This window comes from Cavia porcellus, unplaced genomic scaffold (assembly GCF_034190915.1).
Source record: "Cavia porcellus strain 051 isolate PalLab524CR breed Dunkin Hartley unplaced genomic scaffold, mCavPor4.1 scaffold_31, whole genome shotgun sequence".
NCBI lineage: Eukaryota > Metazoa > Chordata > Mammalia > Rodentia > Caviidae > Cavia > Cavia porcellus.
The window spans coordinates 2,274,908-2,299,947 of NW_026947514.1; the positions used below are offsets into that span (position 1 = coordinate 2,274,908).

The following is a 25,040-nucleotide window of genomic DNA, read 5'->3' on the forward strand; positions in this document are numbered from 1 at the left end:
AAATGTAACCCACTGTGAAATCCCCAATTTCAATTTCCATATTTGTGGTTGGAGGGAGGCACCGGTGGTGGGGCCGCACACCTGTAATCCCAGGGTCCTAGAAGGCTGAGGCAGGAGAATGGTGAATTCAAGTCCACTCTGTGGGACTCAGCGTCTACTCCAGCTCTGGATTGCCACCTCCGAGGGCTCCGCCAACACAGAGGTCCCACGACCGGGGCCCCTGACAGTGTCATCTAAGAGACTGCCTCGGTTGTGCGGCACCTCCTGCCAGGCTGGAGGCTGCCTGTGCGACCGAAGAGGCCCGGAAATGGACGTGGGCACAGACAGCCCCTCCCCGTGGTCCTCATCGGGCGCCTGGAGCGACTTCCCAGCCGAGTGCAGCGGAGATGTTTTTCCACACGCCGCTTGTGGGATCGAAATGCAGTACTTTTTAAACAGTTGGGAAATGAATAAAAGAAAAAAAAAAAACACCCTGGCCCGTACGGGGATCGAACCCGCGACCTTGGCGTTATTAGCACCACGCTCTAACCAACTGAGCTAACCGGCCACTAGGAGTCCTGGCTGCGGGATCGCCTGTGAGCTGCTCCACCGCCCGCAGTCCTCCGGCTTCGCTCCGGGCGGCGCAGGCGCGAGGCCGGGTAGGGGAGGCGCGGGCCGGGGCTCCGGCGCTGTCGCCGGGGCGATCGGCGTCCGCCTGGAGCTGGCCGGAGGTCTTGCGGGTCCGCAGGCTGTTAGGGGCGGCCCGGCTCATCCTGCTCGCGTTCCTTTTTGTTAGATTTTTGAGCAGTCTCGTTATGTAGTCCAGGCTGGCCTCGAAGCCCATTATGTAGCCAGCCTGGCCTGGACCTCGCGGTCACCCTGTTGCCTCAGCCTCTCAGCTGCTGGGATGACTGGTGTGCGCCAGCGCGCCCCCACCCTGCGCTCTGCCCTTGAGCCTCCGTTCGCCCTGAGCACACCCGGAGGGGAGGAATGGCTGGATCCTCCTGGTGCGGGCTTCAGTGCCTGGACCGCACACAGCTGCTCCTCTTTGTTCTCTTTCCTCTCCACTTGCCAGGGCCTGAAAAACCAGCACTTAGGAGGCTGAGGCAGGAGGATTCCAGCCGCGAGTTTGAGACTCTCTCAAATAAATAAATAAATAAATAAAGGCGCTGTGCGGAGTGTCCCTCTGCCGTGCTGGGAGGCTTCTGGAAGCCAGCTGCCTTCGCCTGTGTCCCCAACAAGGCTGAATCCAGTAAACAACAAGGCTGAGGCAGTAAAGTCCTCCCTACTAAAAGCTGTTCACAGCCTAATGCCCAGAGCTAACGGATGGGCACAGCGCGTGCTCAATAAACCAGAGTCAAATGGGTGATACAGGAGTCCGAAAATCATCCCACACTTTGTTTCAGGCAGGGACCTTGCTGTCTGTTGCCTCGCTGTCTGGCCTTGAACTCCTGGGCTCCAGCAGTGCTGTTGCTCAGCCTCCTGCACAGCTGGGGCTTTGAGCCCAGGCCCAGCCGGCTCGCATCTCAGTGATTAAAAGTTAATGTTGTTAAAGTTTGAGACAGGGTCTGTCTTTGGGCTCAGAATTTGAGATCCTCCTGCTTCAGCCTCCCACGTGCTAGGATTACAGTCCCGGACCAGCACATCCAGCTGGCTCACATTTCACCAAGTGAGATAGGATTGTTCCTAACCCTCAACACCCCTGCTTCCATGCCTTCTAACTTGTGCCTAATAAACTGATCGGGTTTGGCAAATGAACAGTCAGGCAGCCCACCTAAAATTGGATTGGATTTCACACAGTGAAGCCCTTTTGTTTTGAGACAGTGTCTGCTAAATTGCCCATTCTGTGCTGGAATTGCAGATGTGTCTGCCTCAGCCTCCCAGAGAACTGGGAGCCATGACTGGCTCAAAGCATTTCTGAGTGTAAGCAGCCGGTGCGCTGTTTGGGCCAGACTCAGACTGAAACAGTACAGGGCTGGGTCCAGCTCCAGCCCCAGAGGGAGGCGGGAGTTAAAGGACCTGCTGCGCCCAACACCCCGGGTCCATCCTTGGCTCCTCCAAGTCTCTGCGCCCCTTACCTCACCTTTCCCGCCCGCCCCCTTATTTGTTGACAGTGGTCTCTGCCCGAGGAGGAGCCCAGCACGGGTACCGGTCTGTAGCCTCCCCTCACTCAGGACCGTACTCAGCGCTGTGATTGTGCCAGCTGCAAAGGTGCCCGCTCTAATCCAGATTCAGGCGCTAGGCGAGGCGCAGTGACTAAGCGTGGACGCCAGAGGTCGCCCGCAATCCTGGACAGCCGCGCGGTCCTTTGCTAGGCCCATCTTCCTAATGTATTTTAATTTAATTTTATTTTATTTTATTTTATTTTTTTCCGGTACCAGGGATCGAACTCACGACCTCCTGTTGCAAGGCAGGTGCCTATGCTGCTGAGCTAAATCCCCAGCCCTGTATTTTAATTTTTAATTTTTTGTACTGGGAATTGAAGCCAGGGCCTTTTCACTGACCTACACCCCCAGCCCTTTTTTTGTTTTTGAGGTAAGATCTTGCTAGGTCATTATGTTGCCCAGGCTGGACCGAAACTTTTGATCCTTCTGTTTCAGCCTCCAAGTAGAGAAATTAACTAGCCTCCACTTTCTGGGCTCAGGCCCTCCCCTGACTCAGCCTAACTGGCTCAGCACCTCCTACAAACGTGCTAATGTTCATTTTTTAGGTTAAGAAAACACACATTTCCACACTATCAGAGTTAGTGGTAAGAATCACAAATCAGTGGGCCTATAAACCAGATACTTAGGAAGCTGAGGCAGGAGGATTGGAAGTTCAACCCAACCTGAACCATTTAGCTAGGCTCTGTTTCAAAATGCAAATTAATAAATACACAAAGGTGCTGAGGATGTAGCTCAGTGAGGTTCAATTCTCAGTACTAAAAACAAACAAGCCAACCAGAAATGTGTTCTGTGGCAGTTGTAGGGGCAGAGATTCCACAGTGCTGGCCAGGCAGGACCTGAGGATGGGAAGGAAACTCTGTCTAGCGTTTCCTAGGTGCTGGGTCCTCCCTTCTGGGCCAGCAGAAGCCGGGACATGATTCATGGAGGTTCACTGACTGTGAGTCAGCGCCCATCACCAGGCAAGGGACTGAGGCCTAGGACTGACTCACAGATGAACACAGAAAGTCAGTGAATTCATTTTAAATCCTGCCCAGAGCCACTTTGTGGTGGTCTCCAACAGCCCAGGTGAATTTGGGTGCTGGGTGCCTGGCCTACGCCTGTACAATGCTCATGGTTCCCTGGTTGCTGAATTCATGCTGGGAGTGGACACACTGACTGCTGCTGGGCTCCACACCGCGCAGGGAGAATTCCAGTTGTGAATTCTCAGAGTAAAAACTGTAGTCCGGGGGCTGGGGATTTAGCTCAGTGGCATAAGTACCTGCCTTGCAAGTGTGCGGTCGTGAGTTCGATCCCTGGTACCAATAAAAAACGAAACAGACAAAAAAATAAAAATTAAAAAAAAGAAAAAAAGAAACTGTAGTCCGAGGGAATCCATAGCTTGTACCGCTGACTCTCCTCTCCCAGCCACTTGAATTGTGTGAAGCAGCAGCGACTGCCTGAGGTCGTGAAGCAAAAGACAGACAGACAGACTGTCTTGAAATTGCAAAAAGCAGGGGCTGGGAGTTTAGCTCAGTGGCATAAGCACCTGCCTTGAAAGCAGGCAGTCGTGAGTTCGATCCCTGGTACCAATAAAAAGGAAAAAGACAAAAAAAAAAAAAAGAAAGAAAGAAAGAAATTGCAAAAAGCAAGGGTGATGCGTCCTGCAGAGAGCCCTTCAGTGTGGCCCATGCAGAAGCCAATTTGCCTTCACCTGGGAGGGCAGGGAATGGATTTTCCAGATGTTGCCCCAGGACTATTTGCATAACCCAACTTTGTGTCATGGCCTAGTGGCCCAGGACCTGGCCACCTGGGCCAAGTCACACTGTGTCGCTTTTGTGTTGATGGTATCTTATCCTCTGAGCTTTGAAGCAGTTGGAGTGGCTCCCCACATCCTACCCCCTCAGAGGTGGGGGGTATATAAATGTAACATTTTACACATAACAGGGCACAAGTGCCTCCCTGTGCTGAAGTCAGCGAATGAGAAGCCATGTTCTTTTTGTGTGTGTGTACTTGGATTCAGACTCGTGACCTCTCACTTGCCAGGCAGGTGCTGTGATGCTGAGCTATATCTCAAGCCCTGGCTGAGACCTGTGCAGCTAGAGATACCTCAAGGGCAAGATAAAGCCACAGCTGAGGGCATCTGGCTCCAACCCCAGGTAGATAGTGTAGTTGCTGGCATCTCACTCCTGCTGTCCCGGTCCTGCCATAGATGTCAACCTGGAGATGACAGTTCTCCTAAATCAGCATGACTTACTACTTGGAGCAGTCTTTGACGTGACTCCCAAGGTCCTACTCAGTTCCCACGCTTTTCTCAGGATCCCTGCTTTTATTTGAAAACCTAGTAAATATGGGTGGCCCGGAGAAGTTCTTTGTCTCAGTCCCCTGAGTGTCAAATTCTGCTATAGGGTTTTGATCTCCTTAGAGCCCTAAAATCATACCAGTTCTCATTTATTTAAGCCTTCTCTGTACACTTTGGGAGATTGGGGATCTTGGCCAGGTCCTTGATACTGGCCCTTCTAGACTGTGCTGTAGAGAGCTCCATGCCCTTCTATGCCTACTATGCATGCAGGAGTTCCTGTAACATGGCCTGGGGTGCCGCATTAGCATTGGCTCGGCTCAGGGACCCACCACTGCTAGTTCACGCTGCACATATTTTGGGAACCAGCAATCGTCAGTTCTACACGTGGCCTCCGTTCTCCTGAACCCCCAAGACCCAGTACCTCAGCCTGCCTCTGAGATAAAGAACTTGAGAGAATTATTTCACATTTCACACATCTCTTTTCTCCTTTATTCCTTCCTCCCTCCCTCCCTTTCTTCCTTCCTTCTTTCTCCTCCTACTTCTCCTTCTGCAGTAAACACGTTTAACTGTTTCACCCTCAAAAAACAAAATGAAAAAGGAGGGACATCCGATCTCACCAAGATGTAAGGAAACCAAATGAATGGTCGTTTACTTCGTTCACTGCCAGGGTCTGAAGGCTCACTTTGGCATGCACAGTAGTTCATTCCGCATTCTTTCAAGTGTATGCTAGAAAGTACGTCTCTGCCGAGGCCAGCCTGAACTACGCAATGAGGCCCTGTCTCAAGAAAACAAGACAAAAGGAAAGAAAAGAAAGCCTCAAGAGGCCAGGAATCGTGTGGACTCTCTTTCTTTGTATCCCCAGTGTCTTCAACAGTGTTTGAGCCAACATAAATGTTTGCTGATTGAAAAAAACGCTTAAACATTTAGTGGCCAGTCACCACTACGTAGCAAACTGGTAGTGCTCAACTGCAGGATGAGACAAGGGACAGGAGTCAATGAGTGTGACAACTCGCGAGCCAGTCAGAGCTCAAGGCTATTGTTCACACTTACTTGGGCTCCAAATAGCCAAATTCCCAGGATGACTGGGAAAGTGAGTCAGGCCAAGGTCGCCTACTCTGGAAGGCCCGAAACTGTATTTAGAGTCAAAGCAGCCCAAGGTTGCTTAGCAACCTTGTAGAAGAAGCCGACTGCACCACACTCGGAGGTAGGCACAGGCAGGATATGTGCGCACGCGTGGGTTGGCATCCCCCCCGGTGGGCGGGGCCTGACGGTTGCTAGGGTGACAAGAATACAATATGGCGGCAGGCGTCTGATGCCGGTCCTGAGGCGCGGCCGCTGAAGTCCTAACGGGGAGCAGCCTGAGGGACGCGGGAGGCCAGGCGCCTCCCTGCTGCCCTTTCTCTGCGTCCACAGTGGGCGAGCGGGTGCGTCCACGCCCGTGCCAGGATGAAGAGTGAGTGGGGGCAAGGAAGGACCACGCCGGCGGGGCCTGCGGGGCGGAGCGGGCGGCCGGGACGGGACCCGGGCGGGGGCTGCGTTGCGGTTGGGGCGCGGGCACGGGGCTCGGGCACCTTGGGTGCGGCGTCCAGACGCGGGAGATTGGGAGTTGTGAGTTTTCTTTTTTACTTTTTATTTATTTTTGGTACCAGAGATTGAACTCACCTCGCGCTTACCTGGCAAGCGCTGGAGCCGCTGAGCTAACCCCCCCGACTTTTTTCTTTTCTTTTTTTTAACGTTGCATCGACTAAAGTTCTTTCCTTGAACTCTCAGCAGTGCGTGCTGAGCGCTCGCCGGGAGCCTCTTTGCCTGGCCGTGCGCTTTTTGCTATTTTTTTGGATCAAGCAGTCGTGGTTTTATAGGAACTTTTGAGGCAACCTTTTAGGAAATTAAGAAGTTACTGACAGTTGGGAATTGAGGTTGTCAAAGGAACGGAAACACATTTCACCTACTGTTGGGTTTAGGGTTTTGACGACCGAAGTGCACTAGCTAGCGGGGTCCGTTAGGTTTTCCGTTGCTAGACAGACAGTTGTCATTTATGTTTGTTAGCCAGAGGTGCGGAAAAATCCCGGCCGCCTTGGCTCAGAAAAGGTTATATTCAGTAGAGATGTGATGCTAAACTCACCTTGTCTCCTAATTGTCATTCGCTTATGCTATAAATTGCATAACATATTTAAAATAATTTATCTCATTTACCCTTTACATACATTTTTATTTTCTCCTGTTGGGTGTGTTTAAATGTTTATCTTTTTCATTAACATACATAATGCTGGGGTTGGAATACAAGATCTGGTCAAAGCTTTGCACTGTTACACATTTTGTACTGGGTCCCTTTATTCCAGATAGTTACTTTGAAAATTTTCACATGTGTAGAGTTGCAGGAAGAGTACATTGAATGTTTATAAATCCTTCAATTTCATGCATTATTTTGTCATTTTTTTTTCTAGTGGGGACCAAACCCAAAGATGCTGTACTACTGAGCTACATCTATTTAATTTTTAATTTTTTGAGAGAGTCTTACTACTGATTTGTTGAAGCTGACCTTGAAATTTTTTTTTTTTTTTTTTTTTTTTTTTTTTTTGGTACCAGGGATCAAACTCACCACCTCCAGCTTACGAGACACATGCTTGAGCCACTGAGCTAAATCCCTGGCCCCTGTTGGCCTATTTATTTTTATCTCAGCACTTTGGAGACTGAGACAGGAGAACTGATGCAAATTTGAGATCACTGTGGATTATAGAGTGACCTCAAGACCAATTTGAACTGCATAGCAAGAGACCCTGTTTCAAAAGACCAAAACAAAGCATTTTTTGATCTCCTGTAATGTGAAACAATAATGTTAAAGAATCCAGGTCAGGTATTTTACAGAGTGTCTCTTCCAATTTATATTCATCTGATTATTTCCTTATAATTAGAGTTTTGTTTTGTCGTTTGGTTTTTGGTTCTCTGAGACAGGGTCTCACTATGTAATCTAGGCTGGGTTCAAACTCAAGGTGACCCTCTGGCCTCAGCCTCCGAGTGCTAGTATTACAGCTGTGCACCACCACACCCAGCTGATTAGTTTTAGTTTATGTGTTTCATAAGGAATATATCGGGTGATGTGTCCCTGCCAGTGTCTCTTTACAATGTACCTGCCATCACTGCATCACAGTTTGGGTAAAGTGTGATTGATCATTGTGTGGATCTATGCATCATGCCTTTGGGACCCTTCATGCTCCATTCTTTAGAGACAACCACTCTTGGCAGTTTCTCAAAGTGTGTGTCTCTGTATGTAACTGTTCATGTGTAAATGTGTATCTGCCTCCACCTTTCCAAGGTACTGTTAGCATCACCTGTAGGTATACTATAGAAATATGTATATATAACTTGTATTTTATGATTTATATTGTTCACACTTTTATGATGTTTGAGATACCAGATATTATTTAGTATTTTTTTGTCTTTTTGAGACAAGGTCTCATTATGCAGTTCAGGCTATTCTTGAGCTCACTTTGTAGCCCAGGGGGGTCTCAAACTCAATGATCCACCTGCCTCAGCCTCCCAAGTGCAGGGATTAAAGATGTGTGCCTCCATGCCCTGTTAAACATGTTTATTTTTCTTTCTTTCTTTCTTTCTTTCTTTTTTTTTTTTTTTTTTTTTTTTAGACAGGGTCTCATTATGCAATTTAGGCTGGCCTTGAACTCACTATGTAGCCCAGGTTGGCAATCCTGCTGCCTCAGCCTCCTGAGTGCTGGAATTACAGATGTGTGCCACCATGCTCAGCTTTGACATGTTCTTTTAGAAAATTGTTTTGGTAATTTTCTTGACTTAATGATGACGTCTTGATTTCGCCTGTCTTCTTTCTACCTTAAAACTCAGAACTAGTGTAACCTTTTACTCCTCTGGCTTAAATGCTGACAGTTAATTAAATTTTTTTTTTCTCTTTTTCCTTTTTATTGGTACCAGGGATCGAACTCATGACCACCTGCTTGCAAGACAGGCGCTTATGCCGCTGAGCTAAATCCCCAGCCCCTCAGTTAATTAAATTTTTTACAAATCGCTAACAAGACAGAGCATTTCAGAACAAGAAGTCACAGAGGCAGAATTGTGGAAGTAGAAGGAACAGGAAGACAGCAATGGAGTAATTAGACCCATAGCTTGGGGTGTGAGAGAGTGGGGCTTGGAGTGTTAGATTACTGTTTTGATCTTTATTTCAGGATTTTTGGATTTACTTGGTTACATGTTTTCTAGACAGTGCCTATGTATTTAGGGATGCCTTGATCATTCTATAGAAGATTACTTTCTCCTTTTCTCCCTGGCTTTTAAAATCTTTTATACTCTTTTTATTTTTAGATCTATATGGTGAGACCCTGTTGCAAAAACCAAAAACTATCGGTTCTATTCTTAGCTATCTAACATAGTTTAACTACTGATTTTTTTTTCTTTCTGCACTTTTTTTTTTTTTTAGGTACTGGGAATCAAACGCAGGACCTCACACTTGCAGGCAGGTGCTATGCTGCTGAGCTATATCCCTGTCCTTTCTGAACTGTTTAATGGACTATTTAAACATAAAAAAGAAAATCTGCACATATTCAATGCAGTGACAGTTTGTTATCATATCACAGAGATTTTTATAAAATTATCTATTGTAGCTGGGGATTTAGCTCAGCGGCATAAGCACCTGCCTTGCAAGCAGGCGGTCATGAGTGTGATCCCTGGTACCGATAAAAAAGAGAAAAAGAAAAAAAATTATCTGTTGTAATTATACTGAAGTTTGAGGTCTTGGTCTCTGTTTTCTATGTCTGTCTCTTTTTTTCGACAAGGTCTCACTTTGTTCAAGGCTAGCTTTGAACCGACAGCATTCCTGCCTCAGCTTCCTAAGTGTGAGCCACCATCCCCTGCAGCTTGGGGCAGGATCCTGTGTCCTTTGAATCTTTTAAATGTCAGTATTGTCATAGCATCAAAGTGGCATGTAATGTCAGATAATCTTTTTCCATCTTCTCCTTCCCACTGTGCATCTCACCTTCTTTTTATATAAGTAGCAAACCAAATTTCTCTTAAAACCAAATTAAAAGCAAAACTGGCTTTGTGAGAGATTTCAAATCAGTAGGTCTGGAGTTGGTCTCTGGACCCTGCCCCTACTCATAGCAAGTCCGTTCTGATTAATATTTCTTAGATGATCAGCCGTGGGCCTCTATGCAGCACATGTGCATGGATTACCGTGTACCTCCGGATACAGACACACACAAACACCCTCCCTGAGCATGGTTGTGCCACACACCGGGTTTGCTGGGCCTGTGTATCAGACCCTGAGGAGCCCAGCAAGTGTGTCAGGGGCTGTGTCCCCAGCACTGGCTACTGGACTAATAGGCGTGATTTAAATTTTGAGTTTTACACATTTTAGAATAATAGTGTTCTTTGTGTTTGCACAATGTTTGGTAGTTCGGGTCCCCATTTTGCTCCCTCTGCCAAGTATTGCATTGGATACCCCATTCCCAGTTGAGGGTCCCCACTCCTTGTTGAGGGTCCCCACACATTTATGGGGCCTGAGCTGTTTCATCCCACAGAGTGTGAGGTAGAAAGGCAGCTGCTCTTGCAGGTAGACCCCAGGTACGCTCAGCAGTCCCCCCTTCCTCCCGCTGCCTGATTCGGGGCTTCACAGGCAGCTGCCTGTGACCATGCCTGCACTTGAACCTGCCTACTGTTGGGGTTGCAGGAAGGTTGCAGGAACCTGAGCTCCATCCTCAGGTTAAACAAGGCTCCAGATCCACCGGCCACCTGGCACCCTCAGCCTGCACGGATGCTCAGCGAGCTTAGCAAGCCTCCATGGGCTCATGACTCCTCCTGCCCATGTGGCCCGTACGGCATCTCCTGTCTCAGGTCTGTCCGAGCCCTGGGAGCTTGTGGCAGGATTCTGTGCACTCTGCGCATCTCTTTCACACCTGGCGAGGGACCAGGTCCTGCATGACAGCAGGGACTCTTCTCAGGGGATCACTTTTCTTGTCCTGTCCCTGTCACCCTTGTGTCACTTCCCAGATGTCCTGACTTCTGGCACTGCACGGGAAGCAGTTAAGCGCACCCCAGCCAGCATGGGCGGCAGCCCCACTTGCTGCCACCGTGCCCCGAGCCGAGTTTGCGCTTCGCCAGGGCAGGGTCGAGGCTGGCCGACTTTTCTTCCAAGCAGGCCAGCCTGTCTGATGTGTGATGAAATGCAGACTGGAGTCTCTTGTGTGAGATCTGTCTCCTGGTGAGTCCAGGTTCTTGGGCAACTGCGCCCTGCAGCCCTGGGCTCGTCATCCTGGGAGCGCCATCTGCTCTGCTTCCTCAGCTGCTGGCCTGCCACCGTTGGCACCTCACCAACAAGGCTGCCCATGTCTTATTCCTGAAGTGCCCACCTTTACATTTAAGCTAACCTACATTAATTATGAAATTGAGCGATGTAGAAAAGAACATCAAAGAACATTAAAATCTCCTGCATCTCTCCTGCTGCGAATGCAAAGATTTGTGTGTGTTTACATCCAGTCCCCTCCATTGGCTTTTTGAGAGCATGAAAGTACAGCAGATGAGCAGGGGTCCTGCAGGCCTGGGGATGAGTTGGGAACACAGCTCAGGGGCCACAGGAGGCAACTAGTCGCCTGTCCAGGCCCAGGCCCATGCTCAGTGCACTGGCAGGCATCTGGCATGTAGCAGGTGCGCTCTGGGCAGTGAACGTTCCCCATGTACACAGGGGAAGTTTATTTTCTAACTGCTTTTTCTTCCAGATTATAAAGCAATTGGCAAGATAGGAGAGGGGACATTTTCGGAAGTCCTGAAGATGCAGAGCCTGCGAGACGGGGGCTTCTATGCGTGTAAACAGATGAAGCAGCACTTCGACAGGTGGGCGGTGGGGGGGAGGCGCAGCCAGCCACCGCATGGCAGCAGGGTGTGTGTGTGTGTGTGTGTGTGTGTGTGTGAGTGTGGCAAATCGCACTGGTTGAATTCTGTGTGGCACTTGATCAGATTTCCCTGGCTGCAAGCACTGTGGGCTCCTGTTACATTCTGAGGTTGTTTTGTACTTTATAAAGTATATGTATATTTTGTCTTTTTGAGACAAGGTCTTGCTATGCCAGTCAGGCTGGCCTTGAGCTCACTTTGTAGCTCAGGCTGGTCTCGAACTCACAAGGATCCTCTTGCCTTAGCCTCTCCAGTGCTGAGATTACAGGAGTGCACTGCCACGCCTGGTTTATTGATGCACTTTGGATACATATAATAATCACATTCATCATAGGGAGCTGGTACTTGTACATGATATATCTTGATTCTTCTTTTTTTCTCAATTCCTCTGCCTCTCTTCAACCCTTCTTCCTCTCCTTCTTTGCAAAACTTTGTTTCCACTTTTTTCTTTCTAGCCTTTTTTTACTTTTCCCTTTCTTCCATTCCCCTTGCCATTTGAATATTTTCCTCCTGTTTCTCAGTATCTAACATCTATCTTGGTCCTTGCTTGTGCTTTTCATTTCTTACACAAGAGAAACTGTGGCGTTTATACATGTGTGCCCAATTTGTTTCACTTAAAAGTGTGTTCTCAAGGTGCATCCATTTAGTTAGAAACGTCTCAAGCATATCCTTCTTTGTAGCAGAGTGGTACTCCACTGTATAAAAAACTATTTTTTAAAATTTTATTTAAGGAGAAAAGAAAAAAAAACAGTGAAAGGGTACAAGTTATATAGATTTACAGAAAAAAAATGAACAGTAGGAAATCACTAGTTAATGGATTACATATTGCCATCTTAGAAATAATTGTTCAAGTCACAAAATTAAAGCTTGTAGAGTGGACATTCCAACAATGATACTGCAAACAGTTCTGTTCAATGATCCAATAAAACTCTGTGATATCATTTTCTATCTTATACACTTAAATATACATGCAGTTATATAGTTTAGAGCACTTTCTTTTCCTCTCTTTTGTACCATGACTATTACACATTTTGGGTTTCATTGCTCCCACGGTTCTTATTGCTTTTTTGGAAGAGAGTAAAACCAGATGTGACATAACAGAACAGAATCGGTCAAGTCCAAAGGGTGGACATAATAGATAATGTAAAGACATAATACAAGGTGACCAACAATGGTTACCATAATGCCTCCCGCTATCTCTAATAGAATTGCCTATATCATTAGTTATAATACAATTGAACAAAACAGTAAAGAACAAAACCGACAAAATCAAACCATTGGAGACATTGTAGGTCTTCAAAAGTAGATAAAAGTCAACGAGAATGGGCGTTATAATGAATCTCATTATCTTCACAGCTGATGCCTAAACTTTCGAACCTGATACTATCCAGCAAAACAGAATAGGGGAACATCAGTCAAAAACAAGATGGTGAGAGTAATACAGGGCTTCAAATCGAGATAATAGAAAGTCAAAGTGGGTTACTATAATATATCCTACTATTTTTTCCCTTTAATTAAACGGATAAAAATAAAAAAGTAAATAACGGAGTGGAGATTGAGATAAAAGAGGGCATAACAGCAAAACAGCGCAGATCAAAACATAACCATTTAAGCAGAATAGTGTTTCACCACCAGATAATTCCGACCCAAAAGTAGTTACCGTATTGACTCTTTCCTTGAAGTCCTTGAGTACAACTTCGTATACTGTAGCATTAAGTATATCAAAACAATGTAAAACCATTTAAGAGAATGACAGCATTACAGAGTATTTAGAATCGACTAACAGAAAATGAACAATGTTTTCTGTATAATCTCCTTGTCTTTAAAAGGTTTTTGCTTATACTATCGTACATAATAAAATCCAATAAGATACAACCTATTTAGACCATTGGAGGCAGAAGAACAAAAGCTAGATGAGACTTCAAAACAAGATGATACTAAATCAGTATTACCTATTAAGATGTCATTTTCTCCAAAATAGCTGTTCCTATCATCCAATCTTCTCTGTCTCATTTCTGTTGAGCTCTTTTTCTGTCAGTAGCTGTCAGTTTGTCTTCTTCATTTTGTTCTCTGCTCCATTCATTGTGGCCTCCCCGCCACTATTTCTGGGTTCTTTGTATTTTTCTTTTTTTAGAATATCCTGAAATACTTTCTGTAGAGTTGAATTGGTGGTTGCAAATTCCCCCAGTTCCTCTTTATCCTGGAAGCACCTTGTTTTTCCATCAATTTCCAGGGACAGTTGTGCAGGATATCTCAATCTTGGCTGGAGATTATTATCTTTCAAAGCTTGAATTATTTCCCCCCCCCCACTCTTCGTGATTTGATGGTTTGTGCAGAGAAATCTGCTGTAATTCTGATGGGTATTCCCTTGTAAGTGGTCTGTTTCTTGTCTCTGACAGCTTTTAATATTCTGTTCTTGTATTGAATTTCTGGAATTTTTATTATTATATGCCTGGGTGTTGCTCTGTTTGGGTTGTAGGTAGCTGGGGTCCTGTATGCCTCATACATCTGAGTATCTTTACCTTTTGCTAAATTAGGAAAATTCTCCTGGATTATTTCTGTGAGTAGCTTTTGTAGTTCACTTGTTTGTGTCCCTACTTCTTCTTTTATGTTCTTAATCCTTAAGTTATGGCTCCTCTTATCATCTTCTTGTCTTTGTATTATTGCTGTTTGTTTCTTTGTTATTTTTAAGAAGTTTTTCATTTCATTCTCCCATATTACAAGTCTGCCCTCCAGTTCAGATAGTCTGTCCTTAGTTTCTTTCAAGCTGTTATGGCAGTCTTGGATAGACTTCTTAGTTTCTTGGTAGTCCCTTTGAACCTGCTTCACGTACTCTATGCTTTCTCTGTTTTCTCCATCAAACAATTCTCCCCTCTTTTTCTGTTCTTCCATTCCACCATCTGTTTTTTCCTGGGTGGTGCTTAGCATTTCTCTAACTATTCTGCATACTTCTAGCTTCAGGTCGTTGATAACTTCATTCCTGAATTGGTCTATGAGGCTCTCTATATGGCGCTTTATGTCTATTGGTGCGGTGTCCGCTATTGCCTGTTTCTCAGAATTGGGGGCCGAGGAGCCTTTCTTGTTGCTGCCTTTTCCCATATTCTCTGTTCCTTATATACGCAAGCTTACATAGGAGGCCCAGCTTCCCTGCCTGTCAGCCACAGCCTGATCGAATTGCGCTGGCTAGGTGTTCCCGCCCACCGCAGCGCACCAGGGAGTTACGGACTAGGCAGCCTACGCGGGAGTCACCCCTCCGGGCCACCGTCAGGCTCTGGGATCTGGGTTAGGCCCGCCTACCGAGTCCGCCAGCAGCCTCACGCAGGCCAGGCACTTTTCACCAATCCCGTCTGAGAGGGGAATGTGTGGCTGGAGTCGCCACCGCGCCCTGCTCCCGCAGGACTGCCTGAGCCCAGAAAGTCCTCCACTGGAGTCAAACTGTGGTAGAGTGTCAGTTTCTCTCACTCACCTCACCACAAGTCAGTGTACGCCTCCCTGCCCGTCCTGTTTTCGACTCCATTCGCAGACTTCCATTCTCAGAGCTTCCGTGCGTCTCTCTCCTTGCGGAGCCGCTGTAGAGGCAGTTGCTGTGCGGCGGGAAACCCAAATCGCGGCTTCCAATGGTGCGGGGTCCAGCCTCCACACCGAGGCTTTTCTGTTCCTGTTTTAGCACCAGGACTGCATTCCAAGTTGGCTTCTCTCAGCCCAGTTCGTTCCTGAGTCAGCAGAGCATATATCCACCGGCTTATGTCTCCTTAGTCCGCACCATTCCTGACTTCTGAACCAAGCCTTTCAGAGAGCCTCCGTAGTATCTGCTATCTGTCCGCCATGTTCTCCTGGAAGTCCCCAAAAAACTGTATTTTATCCATTCATCTAATGATGGGCCTCTTGGCTGTTTCCAAGATTTAGCTGTTAACAAATGGTGCTGCTGGGGCTGGGGGTTTAGCTCAGCAGCATAATCGCCTGCCTTGAAAGCAGGCAGTCATGAGTTCAATCCCTGGTACCGATAAAAAGGAAAAAGACAAAAAAAAAATGGTGCTGCTATAAGCATGGGTGTGCAGATAACACTGTGGTAGATGCTTTTAAATCTTTTGGGGCAATACCAGGCGGGGAAATTGTTGAGTCACATGGAACCTTTAGTTTCAGTTTGTTGGGACATCTCCACACCCGGGTCCACAGCCCTTCACACTCCTGCCAACACTGGAGACAGGTTCGTTTGTTTCCCACAGCCTGGCTAGCATTTGTTATGGGTTGGTTCTTGATGACAGCCATTCTTTCTAGAGTGAGATGGAATCTCAGCATCATTTTAATTTGCATTTCCTGAATGGCCAGTGATGTTGAGCATTTTTTCATATACTTATTTGCTATTTGTGTTTCTTCATCCGAGAAATGTATATTCATTTCAGATGCCATTTCTGCATTTCGGTCTTTAAATTTGGCAGTAGGGGGTCTGATTTGTTTCACTTCTTTGTATGTTCGTCCTTTGTCTGAGGAACAACTAGCCAAATTTTTTCCCATTCTGTGAGTTGTCTTTTCCCTCTGTTGGTAGTCTCATTTGCTGTGTAAAAGCTTTTAATAAGATCCCAGTTGTTGATTCTTTTGGTATTAGTTCCTGTAAAATTGGGGTTTTATTCATAAAATCTTTGCCTACACTAATACCTGCAAGAAATTTACCTATTTTAACTTCCAGAAGATTGTTTCTGTTTTAATATTTAGATCTTTGATCCGTTTCAGTTTTAGTTCAGTGCCTGGTGAGAGATGCGGGTCTAATTTCATCCGTCAGCATGTGGAGAGCCCATTTTCCCAGCACAGTGTATTACAGAAGCTGTCTTTCCCCAGTGAAGTTATCTGGCCACTTCGTCACATGTACGCTGGCTGCAGGCACTTAGAGTTGTCTCTGCATCTTTTACTCTGTTCCATTGACCCTTGAGTCTGTTTTCTGTTTTGCCAGGACCATGTGATTTTTTTTTTTTTTTTTGTCTTTTTGAGACAGGGTTTTTGATGCAGTTCAGGCTGGCCTTGAGCTCACTTTGTGACCCAGGCTGATCTTGAATTTTCAGCAATCCCCCTGCTTCAGCCTCCTGAGTGCTGGGATTTCAGGTGTGTGCCATCACACCTGGCTGTAGTATAATTTCAAGTCAGGGATTGTGGTACCCCTTTTCTTGACTTTGTTGCCTAGAATTGCTTCTGGTATTCTGGCCTCATCTGGTTCCAAATGAATTTTAGTATTGTTTTAGTTTTGTGAGGTATACTATTGGTATTTTGATGGGATTGCACTAAATATGTGTAACAGCTTTGAAGTTTGGCCATTTTCACTATATTAGTTCTTCTTATCCAAGGACAAAGGATATCTTTTCCATTTTGTGATATCTTATTCAATCATTTTTTTTCAGAATACTATAGTTTTGAATGTAAAGGTCTTTTACTTCCTTCATTAGATTGATTCCTATGTATTTTATTTTTGGGGGTGCTGATGTGAAAAGTATTGTTTCCCTAATTTCTCTCTCAGTGAGTTTGTTATTTGTGTACAGGAGCGATACTGATTTTTAAGTGTGTTTTAGTACCCTACTATGCTACTGAATTATTAAATCTAGAAGTCTTTTGATGTGGAGTTTTTGGGGTCTATGTAGAATATCATGTCATCTGCAACTAATGATAGTTTAACTTCTCCCTTTCCTGTTCTTACTCCTTTTAGTTCTTTCTCTTGTCTAATTGCTCTGACTAATGTTTCCAGAACTATAGGTTGGTGAAATAGGTTTGTGATAGTGGATATCCTTTTTTTGTTCCAGTAAAAACTTTCAACTTTTGTATGATATTGGCTGTTGGCTTGTCATAGATGACTTTTATCAGATTGAGATCAAGACCACCTATTCCAGTTTCCTGTAGGGTTTTTATAATGAATGGATGTTGCACTTTGTCAAAAGCTTTTTCCACATCTATTGAGGTGGTCATATAGTTTTTGTCCTCATATATGTTAATATGGTATATCACATTCATTTGTTTGTGTGTGTTGAACCATCCCTACATCCCTGGGATGAATCCTACTTGGTCATGGTATATAATCTTGATGATTTGCTGAATTCTGTTTGCCAGTATCTTTTTGAGGATTTTTGCATCTTTGTTCATTAAGGCAATTAGTCTATAGTTCTCTTTTTTCACTGGGTGCTTGTCTGGTTTCGGTATTCTTGCTTGCAGGAGTGAATTTGGGAGTATTGCTTCCCTTTCAACTTCATTAAAGAGTTTGAGAAGTAGCAGCATTAGGTCTTCTCTAAATTTCTTACAGGATTCAGCAGTGAATCCATCATGGCCTGGGCTTTTCTTTGTTGGTAGGTTTTTAATTATCTCTTCAGTTTCACTGACTTATTGGTTTATTTAGAATCTGTGTATCTTCTTGCTTCAGCTTTGGTAATTCATATGTATCCAGGAATCTGTCCGTTTCTTCTGTGTTTTCCGTCCTGTACAGGTTCCTGAGGTCGCTATTGATGAGCTCCTGGCTTTCTGCAGGATAATAGGGTTTGAGTCTTTTCTTTCCTTTATTGGATAAGGCTAGCTAACAGTTTATTAATTTTATTGACTCTTTCAAAGCACTAATTCTTCCATTCACTAATTCTTTGTATTATTGTCTTAATCTCCATGGCATTAATTTAGATTCTGATCTTCATAATCTCCTCTCTTGTACAAGCTTTGGGCTTGACTTTCTCTTCTTTTTCTAGAAGCTTGAGGCTCAGCATTAGGCTGTTTACTTGAGCTCGCTCTGTGTTTCTGATATGGGTATTCACTGCTATGAATTTCTCTATAACAGGACTGCTTTCATTGTGTGCCATAAGTTCTGGTATGTTGTATTGGCATTGTTGTTTAATTGTAGAAACTTTCTAATTTCTTCTTTAATTTCATCTGTGATCCATTGGTTATTCAGGAGGGGGTTGTTTAATTTCCATATGTTATGAAGTTCTTACAGTTTATTTTTCCATTGATTTCCAATTTCATTGCACTATGGTCTGCTAATATGCATGGGATAACTTCAGTTCTTTTGCATTTACTAAGCATGTTCTGTGAGCTAGTGTGTGGTCTATTTGGACAGCCTCCTATGTGCAGCTGAGAAGAATGTGTATTCTGATGGTGTGGGGTGGAGCACTCTGTAGATACATACTAGGTCCATTTATTCAAAAGTTTGGTTGAGTTCTGATATTTCTGTGTTGATTTTTTTGTCTTGTTGATCTGTGTTTTTGTGACGGTAGTTTATTGAGGTCCACCATTACAATTATATTAGTGCTTATTTGATTTTTCATGTCCATTAGTATTTGTCTTGTAGTTGGGTATTTAGTGCATATATGCTTATGATTGCTATCTCTTCCTATTGGATTCTTCCCTTTAAAGGATGTAGTGACCTTCGTTGTCTCTTTTGATTGGTTCTTAGCTTGAAATCTACTTTATTTAAAAATAGAGTAGCTACCCCTGCTTTTTTCTGGGTTCATGTAACATGGAGTATAATTTCCCATCCTTTGACTTTTTTCATTTTTTGCATTTCTTTTTGGATTAAATATGTTTCTTGTATGCAGCATGTTGTTGGACCATGGTTCCTGATCCTTTCTGCTAGTCTCTTTTTTTGTGTGTGTGTATCTTTTTCCTCTTTATCGGTACCGGGGATCGAACAGTCTCTTTATTTTGATTGGTAAGTTGAGACCCATTTACATTGATGGTCATAACTGATATGTATTGATTTATCTTTGTAATATTATTTTCCTGTGGTTGGTTCCATTTCTTTGCACCTCTGTTTCATTGCTTGCCTTGTAGGTGGATCCATTCTGTTGAGATTCACGAAGCTGTAGTCCTTGTTATCTCTTTCTATCCACTACTTCTTTTCTCTTCTCTTTTTTGGTACTGGGGATTGAACTCAGGGCCTTGCATTTGCCAGGCAGGTGCTTGTGTCTCCGAGCTATCCTGCCCCTGTTACCTCTTTCTGGAATGTCCTTCAGAACATATTAGAGTACTATTTTGGTGGTGATAGATTTCTTCAGATGTTCTTTGTTGTGGAAGTACCTTATTTCTTCCTGAATTTTGAAAGATAGTTTTGTGGGATACATCGATTTGGGTTGGAGGTTGTTTTCTTTTGCTCCAAGCTCTCCTTGACTAACGGGTTTGTGTTGAGAAGTCTGGTATAATTTGATGGACTTTCCTTTATAGATGATTTGTTTCTTTTCTCTAACACCTTTTGATATTTTATTCCTCTGTTGATTTTGTGGAATCTTTTTATTTTTATTTTTATTTTTTTGTCTTTTTCATTTTTTTTTTTTTTTTGTCTTTTTCGTTTTTATCGGTACCAGGGATCGAACTCACGACTGCCTGCTTGCAAGGCAGGTGCTTATGCCGCTGAGCTAAATCCCCAGCCCCTGTCTTTTTCATTTTTATCGGTACCGGGGATTGAACTCACGACTGCCTGCTTGCAAGGCAGGTGCTTATGCTGCTGAGCTAAATCCCCAGCTCCGATTTTGTGGAATCTTAACTATTATATGCATTGGTGCAGATTTTTTTTTTATCATGGCTAAATGGAGTTCTGTATGTCTTACTTAGCTGTGTGTCAAATTCTTTTTACTTACTTGGGAAGTTTTCTGCCATTATTTATGTGAACGTGTGTTTTATGTAATTTGCGTTATTTCCTCCTTTTTCATTGGTTCCCATCAATCTTATGTTCTTTTTTTTTTTTTTGTCTTTTTCATTTTTATCGGTACCAGGGATCGAACTCAGGACCGCCTGCTTGCAAGGCAGGCGCTTATGCCGCTGAGCTAAATCCCCAGCTCCCAATCTTATGTTCTTAATCTCTGCATCATCTAGCAGCTGCTTGATTGACTTTTTCATGGTTCCTTGCTGCTTTCTTTTTTTTTGTCTTTTTGAGGTGGAGTTTTACTGTGTAGTTCAGGCTGGCCTTGAACTCACAGAAAACCTGTCTCAGCTTCCCAAGCACTGGGATTATAGGCATGTGCCACCACATCCAGCCTGGTATTTTTTTTTAAGGTATTTTTTTGGTCTTTTTTTTTCTCTTTGGTACCAAGACTCAAACTCAAGTCCTCATGCTTGGCAGGCGGACACTGTGCTGCCGAGCTATATCCCTTGCCCTCCCTTGCTGTTTTTTTTTTTTTTTTTTTTGGCGGTACCGGGGATCGAACTCACGACCTCACACTTGCCAGGCAGGTACTTACGCCGCTGAGCTAAATCCCCGGCCCTTCCCTTGCTGTTTTTAAGAAATCTGTCTATCAGTGATCACCAGATGCAGTTCTGTCTTGTATAGCTGATATTCTGTCTTCACATGGGCTCATTCTGCTGCTTGAACTGTCAGTGGAATTTTAAATTTCCTGGTTGGCTGTTTGAATCTCTTTAATGGATTCCATTTCTTTGCTGTATTGGCTGTTTATGGTTTCCATCATTTTCCTAAGCACCTCTGTTATTTTAATCTGTATCTGCTTTGGAGTCACAAACCATGCTTTTCATTATGTTCAACATCTCTGTAGTTGTCTGAGAAATTATTTCTTGTTTGGGCATGCCTGTAATCCCAGAAATTGGGAAACTGAGACAGGATTATTGCAAGTTTGAGAGCAGCCTGGGCTACAAAGTGAGTTTAAGGCCAGCTTGAACTGCATAGTGAGACCCTGTGTCAAAAAGACAACAACAGCAAAAATTACTTCTTGATTTTTTTTCTAGAGCCTCCTTTGTCCTCTTTTGTTCCTTCTGCTGTTACCATTCGGAGCATGGCTTTGAAACTGCACCACCTCACTGCCCCCTGGGTTTGCCTTTGGTGAGCCAGAAGTCTGGGGTTGCATCCTGCTTAAGTGTCTTCTCATTTTCTAATAATTAGTAGTAGTTTTATTGCTAGTATTTAGAACCCTTAGGAAATGACTACTTCTCAAACGTCCAGGTGTAGCTGGCTTTTGAATTTTAAGTCTGTTACAAAACCCTGCTTCTTCAGTTTATTTGGGTTGAGAAGTTGCTGCCTACTGCCACAGGCCCTGGTTCTTTGACACTGGCCTTTACTATTTTTTATGATCCTTAGGCAATCTCAGTTTTGGCATAAGGAAGAGCAACTGATTGGAGCAATTATGTCACCTTGGCTAAAGTGGTATAATCAGCAATAATAATAATAGCATGAAAGGTGCCTTAGAAAATCGCAAACTGTGGTAACTATTAACTTGCTACCTTTACCTATATGGAGCTAATTTGGGGTTATAGAACAAAATAAAAAGTGAACCAGAAAATTGTATGTAGGATTTATGCCTTTAATATGCATATTTTATTCTCAGAGGCGACAATGTTGTAGTGACTAAGGGGAAAAAGATAGAAGAAGAGGAAACAGAAGGAAGCCTGGATGACAAAGATTATGCAAACTTAGGGAAACTGGTGAAAAATACAGGAGGGAAAGAGAGAAAGATGAAATAAAAACATGATCAGAACAGAAAACAACAACAAACTCATAAAAACAAGAACAGTTAACATAAAAGAGAACAAAAACAGGAAAAGAGAGAAAAATGTCTGCTTCAATGTGTGTCTGTGCTGTGACCAGTAGACAGAGTGACAGAGCCAGAGCTGTGCTATTAACCCCAGCAAGCCAGCCGTAGCGTTATGGCCAGGCCGTGGGTAATCCCGGCAGGCCTGCACCTTTAGCCCCACTGGAGTTCAGTGGGTCTCTGGCTGTGAGGCTGGAGCCGGATTTGTTCAGCCTGCAGCACTCCGTGTACCTCCTGCTGGCTGGAGCTCGGCCGATTGTCCTGCTGCAGACTTGAGCTCAGTTCCACCTCACCCTGACTCTGGGAGCTGCTAGGTGGAGCCTGCAGCTGCTCTGATTCTGTGCTCAGTTGGCCCCTCTCCAGGATGGCTCCTGGCCAGTCATCCTCTCCTGGGGAAATCTGAACAGCTCACCAGCCGCTGCATTGTGCTGTGCTCATTGCTCTGTTCCACTGGTGGGTTCATCTGTGGAGGCCTCTGGGGTCTCCAGTAGTCACCATGCCTCTGCAGGTTCGAGCCACCTCTCCTGTGCAGTGAGTGAGTCAGGGCTCAGGGAGAAAGCACTGCCTGCCTCCTCCCCCGTCTGTGTTGAGGTCTCTCTTCGCTCTCCCCATGGGCTTCAGTTCTCAACTCAGATCCTTTGGGTCCTAGGGACCACTTCCATCCTTTTCTGCTCCTCGCATTGCTGTACGCCACCATCTGGACACCAGACTGCAGAGTGGCTGTTTCTCTGCTGTTCCTCACCTTTTCATGGTGTGCGAGAGAGAAGCCAAGGTGATGTGAATTGGATCCCGCACTATTACTTGAGTGACCGTTATGCCTGGCGTCTGCACTGCCTGACGAGTGTGCCGTCGGGAGTCTGTGTGTCAGGTGGTCATGCTCAGCAGAGGCTGGGGCGAAGAAGAACCAGTGCGGGGTGGGCAGGAGCCGTCCCAGGCCTGGTGACCGCCTTCCCTTCTCGCGGAGGTGAGCGGATGTTTGTCAGAGAAGCATGGCCATGTGGTGTCCATGCTAGAGACCAGGATGAGGCCTGCCAGCTCTGATGCGCCTCTGTTCTTCCAGCTTGGACCTGTGGACACCGTGGCCTGGATCCTCTTGTCTCTGCATCATGGGCTTCTGTTCCCGGGCTGTCACTAGCTCTCTGTTCCCCATTTCTGAGATTGTTTAGTACTGACTGAACCGAGGCTTCCCAGGAGGACAGTGGAGGGCCTGCTCCTCCGGCTCTGTAGATGTGACTTTTGTCAGAGTGGCTCTGGTAACTGTGCTGTGTGTGGCCCTGTGGGTGTCCTATCCCGGCTTCCTGCCCTGGGCCAGGGCACTTTGAGCAATGTGACAGCTGAGTAGGTCCCCAGCTGGCCCTGTTGCAGCAGCCTGGTCATGGTGGGGGTGGCTATGGCCAGGCTTGTGGTGTAGGTGACTGACAGCTGCTGTGTCCTGCCTGGTGCACCCTGAGAGGACACAGGATGATCCCGAGCTAGGCTGAGGTCATGTGTCTGCCTTTCACACCCTTCTGCCCCATGGCAGCTGTTCCCTCCCCAGACCCTCGCCTACACACCCCCCAAGCGAAGTGAGCATTTGGTCACAGTGCTCGCGCTGCAGCAAGGACATCTTCCGGCCACTTCCAGCTCGCTACTGTCAGTGCAGGAACTCATCCAGGCTGGAGCCTCCCGAAGACAGCATCTCTGGTGGCTGAATAAGCTCTTGAATTTCAGAGGAAAGGAATACAGACCAATCTGGAGTAATGCACTGGAGTAAAGTATCTAGACTGTGCTCTGGACTCCCCGACTAATTGCTGAACACTCTGCATATTAAAGGAATAGAACCCTGCTGCCGGCTGGGCTGGTGCACTCAGGAGGCTGAGGCAGGAGGATCACTGAGTTTGAGGCCAGCCTGGGCCACAGCATGAGACCCTGGCTCAGAGCAAAACAAACACCCCCAGAATCCTGAATCCTGATTGCTGGAGGAAAAATGTCTTCCCCAAGTATCCCAGTGGTTGTATGGGTCTCCTTGGGGCTGGGCAGCTGTGTTGTGCGAGTGGCTTGGGGAAGAGCACGGTGTCTTCAGGGCGCCCGTCCCTGGGGAAACGGAGTGTTAGAAAGCTTAGGAGCTGGCCTGCTGCTGGGACCCGGAGATGCTTAGCTCAGACCAGGTGGGCTTCGATAGGTGCTTGAGTCTTGAAACCGATCAACGTGTTCTAATTAGTAAGCTTAGTCCTTTACCTTGCTGCTAAGTTTAATCAGGTATTTTAGTGTCTCTGTGTGTATCAATACGTGAAATAAACTCCAAAGATAATTTCACAATACAAGGTGGGGAAAATTTTAAGGTATGTCATAGTCGCTAAGAACCTTGATTTTAGCTGTTTGTGGTGATACACATCTGTCATCTCAGTACTCGAGGAGGCTGAGCCAGGAGCATTTCAGGTTCAAGCTGAGCCTAGGCAGACTAGTGACTTAGTGAGATACAGAAAAAGCCTGGGAATGTAGCTCAGTACAAGGGCCCTGGGTTCAATCCTCAGTGCCGCAAGTAAAACCTTGGTTTTTATAAGATAATGTGGAGATAGCGATTCACCTCAGTTTCCGTGGGAAAAATGAAGCCTAATCAACCAGTCTAGAGCCCATGAGTTTTACAGTTCTGGCGCTGGGTGTGGGTGTGACCAGGAAGCCTGGTTTCCAGGGTGACGCTTTGTCAACAAGCTCTGTTTCCTCTGCGCCCCAGTGTTGAGCAAGTGAACAACCTGCGGGAGATCCAAGCCCTGAGGCGCCTGAACCCACACCCCAACATCCTCACGCTGCACGAGGTGGTCTTGTGAGTATTCTGTGGCATGTGGGCTGTGTGTGTGAGGGTCTGGTGGTGATGGGTAGCCCTATTTTGAGGAAAAACGTGGTAGACATTTTAAACAATTGTTTTAGCTCAGAGAACAACTCTCATTTTATTTTATTTCCTTTATGTTAGTTTTTTAAGACAGAGTCTCCCTATGTAGTCCAGTCTGGCTTTGAATTCACCACACAGCCCCGGCTGGCCTTTGAAGCCAGTGATCCTCCTGCCTCGGCCTCCTGGCTGCTGGGTTTACCACTGTGTACCACTGCACTGGGTTTCGTGTTCTCCCCTGTCCCGTCTGTGTCTGGACAGACGTGTGCTTGTGTCCCTGTGGAAATGCCTTCCTGAAGCTGACCCGTGTCCTTGAGGCAGACGTCATCAGGCTTAGGCTCCTGTAGCAC

The 25,040-nt window shown here is 45.6% G+C and overlaps 1 protein-coding gene and 1 non-coding gene across 15 annotated transcripts in view; one reads left to right on the plus strand and one right to left on the minus strand.

The window, feature by feature from the left end:
* Positions 1-473: 473 nt before the first annotated feature.
* Trnai-aau (transfer RNA isoleucine (anticodon AAU)) lies at positions 474-547 on the minus strand. The gene has a single exon. It is a non-coding gene; the product is annotated as a tRNA-Ile (tRNA).
* A 5,138-nt stretch (positions 548-5,685) lies between these two features.
* The window catches only part of Mok (MOK protein kinase), a 28,255-nt gene continuing 8,900 nt past the window's right edge, over positions 5,686-25,040 (plus strand). For 12 of the 14 annotated variants that reach the window (XR_010044888.1, XR_010044889.1, XM_023562072.2 and 9 more), the window contains exons 1-3: positions 5,686-5,875; positions 11,160-11,274; positions 24,538-24,627. Coding sequence is in view for 10 of the 14 variants with exons in the window: in XM_023562072.2 (XP_023417840.2) it covers positions 5,869-5,875; positions 11,160-11,274; positions 24,538-24,627 (212 nt within the window). In the remaining 4 variants the exon portion in view is untranslated. Of the gene's footprint in view, positions 5,876-11,159; positions 11,275-24,537; positions 24,628-25,040 lie in introns of those variants that run through there. The other 2 variants (XM_063241150.1, XM_063241151.1) reach the window with 2 other exon arrangements.